The 9,379-nt window shown below is 45.3% G+C and overlaps 1 protein-coding gene across 1 annotated transcript in view; it reads right to left on the reverse strand.

Moving 5' to 3' along the window:
- Positions 1–6,801: 6,801 nt before the first annotated feature.
- The window catches only part of Cmya5 (cardiomyopathy associated 5), a 99,826-nt gene continuing 97,248 nt past the window's right edge, over positions 6,802–9,379 (reverse strand). Inside the window, exon 13 of the mRNA XM_048455922.3 lies at positions 6,802–7,648. Within this exon, the coding sequence (XP_048311879.3) occupies positions 7,402–7,648 (247 nt within the window). The 3' untranslated portion in view covers positions 6,802–7,401. The remainder of the gene's footprint in view (positions 7,649–9,379) is intronic.

The following is a 9,379-nucleotide window of genomic DNA, read 5'->3' on the forward strand; positions in this document are numbered from 1 at the left end:
ACGTGAGCCCACGGCAGGTGGGAGAGGCTCATGGCAGAGAGAACAGTGATGGACAGGGTTTATTTGCATTTTTACAAGTGTGTCCAAAGGAGGAGAACAGCCCGGGATAATACTTGTCAAACACAAACACTGGTTACCTCTGAGGGATGAAGTTAAGGATAACTTATCTTCTGTTCAAAATATTTTCCTAGGTTTCTATAATTAGAACCAGTAAAATACTACATTTTCTTCCGGATTACTGGGATCATGGATAGTGTGATTGATTAGTGCGAAAGTACAGAGACGTGGTGTATTCTGAGGGGTCCACTGTGCTCTATAATTGTAGCTGGATCAAGAACAGCTGTATTTTTATGCTGGGCACTCTAATAAACATATATATGCACGCACACACACACACACACATATAGTGTATTTTCCATTTTTTGTCATAACAGCCCTGTTATCCTTTATTTTTCTTTATACCAGGTATCACTTTCTGATATTAAACAGGTTGCTAATTTATCCCCTTTACCATCTGTCTTAGCCACCTTTCTGCTGCTGTGATAAACACCACAAGACCATTTACAGGGTTTATTTGAGTTTTCCGGAAGGAGAGTGCATAAATGTGGAAGAGTTGAGAGATCATGTCCTCAACCAAGAACAGGAAGCAGAGAGAGTGAACTGAAAATGGAGCAAGGCTATGAACTCCCAAGGTCCATCCCCAGCAGATGGAAGGCCGTAAGCAAGATTTCACTACCTCCCCAAACAATGCCAACAACTGAAGATCGTGTGCTTAAATACCTGAGTCTATAGGGATCGTTTCTTGTTCAAACCAGCACACTGTCTATCGCTTCTCTCTGGAACATGGACTAGACTCCTGGGAACAAGAATGCCTGTCTATTTGAGACTTCCGTGCCCCTGGGTACCTACCATAGTTCCTTCCTAGTTCCTTACACTTGGCAAATGTTTGCTGTACATGCATGAGCAACTTTCTGACATGATACCTGTGACTAATCCTATATTTTTACAGCGAGGTCTGTAAGCGAGGCTAAAGTTTACCCGAAGCCACAGAGCTCTGAAGAAGAGCCATAACCCCAGATCTCTGAGCTGCCAGGAGCTGAGCTCTGAGCAGCTCTCTCACATCAATTACAGCCCACCTGTAGTCAATCTAAGTGAGAGACAGTGAGATGGGACATGACATCTCGCAGGGACGCTTCCTTCTGACTAATAAGCTAGGAAGATTTGCACATAATACACTGTGTTCCATCTTCTGCAATAGTCAAAGAGACAGACATGAACTTGTTCACATCCAAAGCAGGAGGCAGGGGCCCCAAACCTCACACCAAGCACGCACTGAGTAAAGAAGTAACATTTTGTCTTCTTTTCCGTACAAGGATATTGAACCTGGGGTCTTTCGCATGGGAGGCAAGTGCAAGTTTCATACACAGTCTGGGGTCGCTATTTCAGGCCATTTTTAAGAAACAGATCACTGTGAATGTGAGAACTTGGATAGAAGAGATAGGAATGCCCCCAAAACACGACGTTTTCAGAGGATCCCAGTGCCAGCACAGGAAGAACAGAGACAAGTAAACCCAAATGTGTCTGGGTTTGTGACCACTTGTGTCAGTAACACCGACCATGAAGATCACCCACTTGACTTGCCTTAACCACCGCACAGCCGACGTCAGGCCTGGGGCTTCCACTATGAGCGAGCATAAGCTAGTTGGATGTGGATGTTGAAAGGAAGGTTGTCTGAGGAGTATACAATCCAGCACCAAACCATGTTGGGATACTACAGGTGATCGAGCCTGGGGACCCCAGAGTCAATGCTCACACAGAAACTATATTATTTAAATCACTGCTTGGCCCAATAGCTCTAACTTCATATTGGCTAACTCTTACATCTTAATTTAACCCATTTCTAATAATCTGTGTATTGCCACGGGGCTGTGGCTTACCGGCAAGATTCCAACTGGCGTCTGTCTCTGACAGGGATACATGGCTTCTCTCTAACTCCACCTCCTTCCTCCCAGCAGGTGGGGAAAGTTTAGTTTTCCCCACCTAGCTCTGTTCCCCTATAGCTCTGCTATAGGCCCAAAGCAATTCCTTTATTAACCAATGTTATGCACAGCATAAAGAGGGGAATCCCACATCAGCATTTTGATTTATAGTTTTCATGGATTGGTTAATGTGGGTGAGATCCATGGATCATGACAATTTGGAGGACACTAACAAATCTAACTTCTGGATCTTCAGTGGGAAAACCAACCCTGTGCTATAGTGGTAACTCTGACCCTTTATCCCCCCAACCCCACAGAGCACACATATTTCATATATGCACACACATTAAAAAGTCATATTTATACACAAGGAATGTACACGCCCTGGCACACATGTATGGAGACCTCTGAGGTCCTTCTTGGTCAGTTACCTCCCTGGGTGACAACATCATCTCACTATCCCTGGAGCTACAAAATGTGCAGTTGAAATGCTAGGAACCCTATGAGCCTGTATTTCTCCACCTTTGGGGGTGCTGTCTTGTCGGGAGGGTGAGCAGGTTACTCAGCACAAAGAGCCTGGATACAATGGTAGGAGTTCTAAAGCAACCAGGCAGCAGGGGGCTGCTCCTTTTGAAGCAGGAGGTGAACAGGGCCACAGGGTTCCTGACAGAGCTGAGATATAGACAGTTGGGTGCTTTTTCATCTCTCTGCTTACAGGAGGCCTTCTGGACCGTTCTCTGCAGGGTTTGAGACCTAGCAAAGGGCAGCCGGGGGGAGCCTTTGGGAAATGCCTGTTATATGTTGAGAAGCACAACACACAAACACCCGAAGAGCAACATCTCTGATATAATGATTCCCATTCCCCCCGAGTCACAATCAGCATCAGTAAGGGCGCTGAATGAATTAACTGTGCCGCTCCTTTCCCGCTTCCTCTGTCTTCCTCCTTTTGTAGTTATTCCCCGAAGTTTTTAAATACCTGAATAACATGCGGACTCCTGAGGGGTATGGAGGACGCCTTGAGTGAATATTTAAGGAGCAGGTGAGCACTGCGTGAACGTTTGGGTTACATGGACACGGTCACGTCAAGGACCCCAACGCTTCGGATTGTGAGAGCGGAAAACCTTCCCTGGGGGAAGCTCTGAGACTCAGAGGGATGGAAGACCCTCCGTCTGGTCCAAGTACCAGTGCTGGCTATGGGTGCAGAAACAAGCAGCCATGGCTGTCTCCTCCAGGTGACCCTCGTCCTAAGAGAATGCCACAGAAATCAGCTAATCCTGCATCCTCATTCAACCACATACAGTAAACGCAACTCCTCGATTCCAGGGCATCAGATAAACGAGCTAAGGGACCAGGCTGTTGTTGAGGTGGTGTCCTCCCCCAGAGCGAGCACAGCCCGCCAGAGACAAGCTTTACTGTGTCAGTGTGTCCGTCCTTTCATCTCCGCCCCATCCCAGTTATGGCGATCCTCGGAGCCACACAGGGTCGTGCAGGCTGCACGTCTCCAAGGAGTAAACCCTTCAAAGTATTAAAGTATTGGGGTAGCTCAGCACAGCCTAGGAGGGTCACTTGGGTCGAGAACAGTTTTGTTTTTTTTTTAAGTCAATCACTGGCTCTGTGAAAATCCGTTAAAGGAGGGTGCAAGGGGAATTCTAAACCATTCCAAGAGGTAACAGCCAAATCTGTCTTAGGGAGAAGAAAGTCCTTGAGTATGAGGAATCGCTTTACTGCACCATTTAGTTCTGAGAGGTCCGGGAGTGATCGAGATAAAAGAGGCCGAGATAAGGAAGGCATATTTGCTCTCAGACAGTTATAAAAGATGTCTATTCTAGTAAGAGATCTGCCCATTTTGATGTTTTCTAGTTCCACTGTCTGCCCTAAAAAAGAAACTCAAGTGAGCTGAAGCTAGGAGTGTGAAGAGACAAAGCTAACCAGAGGGGGCCAAGCCTGCTTGCTACAGCAGGAAGGCTGAGCTGAAGACAGATCAGAAGGGACTTAACAAAGGAAGTGTTTCACATCGGTTGCGTGCTTGCGTGCTTTGAAAATGTACCCTCCTGGCCCCAACTCTTTCTTTTTCCTTTTTCTTTTTTTGTTTCTTTCTTTCTTTTCTTTTCTTTCCTTTTTTTTTTAACATAGGGTCTATCTGGCTATCCTGGAACTCACTATGTAGATCACACTGGCCTTGAATTCATAGAAATCCACCTGCTTCTGCATCGGAATACTAGGATTAAAGGTGTGAGCCAAGGTGCCCATATGTACCCCCACATCTTAACCTAAGCTACGTCAACCACAGCTCTGTGTTAGCATCCTGTGAGACACCCAAAGGCACCATGCATACGTTTGGGGACAATTCTGACCAAACGGACTTGGGAAAAATGAAGGAGTGATGAAATGACCAGAGGTGAAGATGTCTGGAAACAGAGGAAGAATCAGAGGAAAATATACCATGGGCAGGAAATCTAGAAATTTGGGCTAGGGTACAAAACATCATATGGTCAAGGTTATATCTGAACTGGAACAGAAAGAGATGGATACTCTAAGGGCTGGGAGAATAGAGCCTCTTGAGTCACCCTGGATCATAGGATTCAGAAGATGCTATCACTTTTGGACCTCATTGAGCCATAGAAGCTCTCTTATCAAATGTATTAACCCAATGTATCAAAATATAACAAGTGAGCAGAGAAACGAGAAGGGGTTTGAACTCATGCCCCTTTGGCTTTCCCTTTGGATGCCACGTTAGGCTACAGGCATTTCTGTACAATGACGTCCCACACTCAGGAGCAGTTTCAAGCCATGGATCTAGACCCCAAAGCAGGGTCTGTTGGGTTTGTTGTTGCTTGGTTGGCGTTTTTCTTCTAGTGCATGTATTCTCATATGTGCTACAGGGTGTATGGGGGAGGGTATGTCTGTGTGAGAACAAGCACACCATACCTGTCACGTACTTGGAGACCGGAGGACAACTTGTTTGAGTTAGTTTTTATTGACTCTCTCCTTCTACCATGTGGAGTCTAGGGAACAAACTCAGGACATCAGATTCAGCACAAGTACACGAACCGCTGTGTCCTTGTCTTGATCTTATTAACGGTATCATTGAAACACCCCAGGAACTGGACTCAGGACTACAATACCATACATTTCTAGAAAATGCTCAGCCACTCTTATTAAATACATGCATCTCTACAGAGCTACTGACACTTGGGCAATGCCATGGGCCCTAACGTTTGAAAACAAGTGACGCTCTACAATCTCGTCATCACGGGTCACTTCAGAGCACAGGGTCTTAGCCTGTCAGCACAACGGAATAATAATCACTGGATCTATAACTTGCACGTGGTTTTGCAAGAGGGTCAGAGAGCTGAATTTCAAAGGTTAGGGCTAGCGCAGAGCTAGAGTCTCCCACAAACCATCCTCACTACCACAAACAAGATCTGAACTTCCTGGTATCAAGGCTTCTAGCACACAGTTATGGTGAATTAAGCCTGGAGACAATGTGGAAATCACATGAATCAATGGTGGCGGGGTAAATATGCTAATGCGTGAGTTGTCAGGACCCCTGTGATGCCAAACTTTCTTCCCTATGACTGTAGTATATACATCTTTATCAGAAATCAAAGTTGTCCCAGGAGCATGACCAGTTGGGTGCTCAAGGGTTCTCTCGGCAACTGGACACGTGTTCATTCATGGGTAGTAAATGCAGTGAGCTGAGAATGGATTTCAGCAACCTGTGAGATTGAAAGACAGCTGCCAGTTTAAAAGGGATAGTGTCTGGTCTTTAACGTATTGTGTTGCTTTGTGGACTTAAGGTGACCATACTTCAGGCTTTAGGGAAGTGTTCCCAGAAGAACAATAGGAACATGTTCTACTTTACTCTAACTTTGATGAAGAATGTGTCCCCTTAATGTTGCTAAGTGTACATGCAGAGAGAGAGAGAGAGAGAGAGAGAGAGAGAGAGAGAGAGAGAGAGCAAAAGACAGAGAGAGAGAGAGAGAGAGAGAGAGAGAGAGAGAGCAACCACAGCATTATTCTTCCTTTCATGGGGCTCTATAGAGCAGATACAGGTCCAAACTGGGATTTTTAGGTATTAAAAACGTATTTTAGAATTTATCAGGAGAAAAAGGTAAAATATTATTTCTGAAATCAAGAAAATAACTGAACTGCTGAGCACGGAGGCACACACTTCTAATCCCAGCTCTCAGGAGGCAGAGGCAGGCAGAACTCTGAGTATGAAGCTAGCCTGAGTGAATTCCAAGTTAGCCAGGACTAGAGCCTAGTTTTAAAAAAAGGAGGGAAAGAAGGAAGGAAGGAAGGAAGGAAGGAAGGAAGGAAGGAAGGAGGGAAGGAAGGAAGAAAGGAAAGAAGGAAGGAAAAAGAGAAGGAAGAAAGGGAGGGAGCAAGGGAGGGAAAGAGAGAAAATAACTTGAACGTATAATATTAAAATAAAACCTTAAATATAATTAAAGCATTTCCATCATCAAGAGCAGAATCAATCAACTTTGCATGTCTTATAATTCCAGGAATTTTGCATATATACTTTAGGAAGATTTTTGAGAACTTCCAGCAGTATAAAGATCTAAAAAGATACATAAGCATACTTTTTCATAAGAAGAGATGCACAACTCCCAATGGCTGACTTTATGAACAACCGTACAGGCTCTATGGTCTGAGAGCATTTTTATTTCTAAAAAAAAATCTCTGTGCAAAACATTCTAATGAGAATCAATGGTAGCACTGTCCCCCTGGGATGTGATGGGCATTGTTTTCTCCACTGTGTCCTGGTCCAGGGATGCAGGACGAAATCATGTGCAATAAGTTCACGCAATAGATCTCATTTTATAAGAGTCTAGCCATTTATTTAACCAAGTGGAAATCTCTGTTATCTAGTATTTTTCTACTTTTAAATTTTCAGAGAAGTGGGGTTTATGTTCTACAGCATATACAATAATAAAGGAATTCATTGTAAATTTAGATCAGCTAAAACATTTCCTCTAATAACTAGGATTCATTATTCTTTAGTGAAATAACGTGACATTTTCTTGTGGAAGAAGCCTGTGTCTTTTTGTCAGAGGAGATGTGCCACTAGCAAACCTCTCCTCTCTAGCCTGGCTACCTGGGGATTTGTGTGACCGATAAAACAGGCGGAAGTCCATTTCTCTGGTTTTGGTTCCCAGGTCAAGTATAAAGCCTTCAAATTTAGGCAACAAGACCAACTGTGAACCGAAGGGTGGAGGCTGTGTCTGCACCCTCTTCACTTACACTCCGTACGGTCACGGGGTCTCTGGCTTTCCTCCCATGCTGACCGTGGCACCCTTAGCTATTGTTAGAGCAGGTGTGTGGGAGACCATCTGAGTAACGGTACCTGAGAGAGAATGACAGCTCTCCACCCCAAACCTCAATTCTCACTCTCATGAACTCTGAAGACCCAGAATCACTTGTGCCTGGCAGAGTCTGGGGGCTCTAAGCCCAGATGAAGAGTACATTTCCCAGGCTTCTCCAGGGCGAAGGCAGGATGGACGCCCTCACTAAATCGATGCCTCACGATGAAGAGCAGCTGTCCACTCTCCGCGTTTATAAATAGAAGTCTCTGGTTGGTGTAGTCCAGGAGAATACCCACTCGGCCTGGACGCTCGGTCGCCTGTACCTCGCTCACAATGCCACTATAGAAAAACGTGTACCTGAAAGGAAACAGAATGAGAATTTCAGTGTTTCAAAATCTTTGGGAATCCTTAAGTTTTGATAAGAAAAATCACTTGGATAATCAAGGCCTCAGCTTGTCAGTTTAGCTCACAGTGATGAGTTGCAATGATGCTGTCCTAAGTGCCTTTTACTGGAGCCCTTCTAGGCATTGGCATGCATAGCGCATCCAACAGAGGTGCTTCGTCATCCTTCTGCGGCTCTGTATTAGGGGGCAGTCCCAGAATAACCAGCCTGGGCCTCCCCTGTGATTCTTCTCCATATTCTAATTCTTTCCCAGCTGCCCACGTGCTTTAACTGCTGCATTCATGGCGTGTCATTCTTCCGAACAAAACTCCTTTGAGACTGCCGTGTATTTAAACAGTACTGTGGGCTTGCCTTCCATACAACGTATTAATTTTACATTTTTAAAGATTTATAGGTAACTTATGTAAGGGCCTTTATGAAGCTCAAGAGCAATGCCATTAGTTCATGCCACTTCAAGCTCTGAATAAAGCCCCACTTTGCCCAGACCAATTTCCTCCTTTCATCTCTAAGTTTTCAGCAGCCAGAGGGAGCTTTGGTGTTACCCTCCAAGACAAATACATCCACATGGGTTGTACCATGTACCATGTACCTCGTTCCTCTCTAGGCCCTCTGGGGATGTGGGGGCAGACGAGCTCACGCTAGGCCTCCAGAAATGGGCAGGACAGGAGTGTGTGGGAAGAGGAAGGAGAAAGCTCAGTAGACAGAGTAGCAAGAACAAAATGGGCATGGACGTGGGACGAGCAGTCGCCGTCTGCCCAGCAGGCTGGAGAGGACATGAGACCCTGACAATAGGTCTGGGTAGTGTATTCAAGGTGGCAGAGACCCCAGGCGAGGAAGCTCCAGGGTCACATGGGTATTAAGAGTTGGAATTCTGGATGATTCTTGTTTGAATGGAGACCAGCAGTCCAAAATAGGGACAATCGCCACTAACTACATCTGGCCACTTAAAATGAACATTTTAACGATGTATAAAATTCAGATTTTCAGCCTTACCAGCCACAGCTCAAGAACTGTGACTCCATTTTTCTGTTATGATAGAAGATACTATTGTACAACACAAGTCTAGACCAGCGGTTCTCAACCTTCCTAACACAGTTCCTCTTGTTGTGGTGACCCCCGACCATAAAACTAGTTTCATTGCCACTTCATAAGTGTAATTTTGTTATTATTACGAATCATAAAGTTATCTGTTTCCTGAAGGTCTTAGGTGCCCTTGTGAAAGGGTCATTTGACCCTTCTCCCAGGGGTCAGGACTCACATGTTGAGGACCACTGGTCTAGAAGGTTCTGAATGACCTAGTGAACTGATGTCCTTCACCCATGGTTGGGAAAGTTTCTAATCCCGGGAGGCCAATCACCAGTCAGTCCCGAGATAATCCCCATATTATGGCAGCAAGAGGGAAAGACAGCCTTTAAAATCTTAACTCCATCAGTCTCAGGAGACCTGGAGTACATTCCTGCTTCTGCCGTTTCCTTCCTTAGCACACCAATTCTTTGTGGAACTCTTCAGTGAGGGGACCTATGATTCTCACAGGCTTTTGTCCCCTTCTGTCCTGGTCACCAGGATGGTGGGTCCTTCAGGAAGTAGGGGCTCCATAGAGGGCAGTTAGGCCACTGGGGAGCCCTTTGAAGTGGGTAGGGAGACTATGATTCCTTCCTCCTTCTTTTTGCACACCAGCCTTAAGA

The sequence above is a fragment of the Myodes glareolus genome, chromosome 15 (genome assembly GCF_982192425.1).
Source record: "Myodes glareolus chromosome 15, mMyoGla1.1, whole genome shotgun sequence".
In the NCBI taxonomy this organism is placed as follows: domain Eukaryota; kingdom Metazoa; phylum Chordata; class Mammalia; order Rodentia; family Cricetidae; genus Myodes; species Myodes glareolus.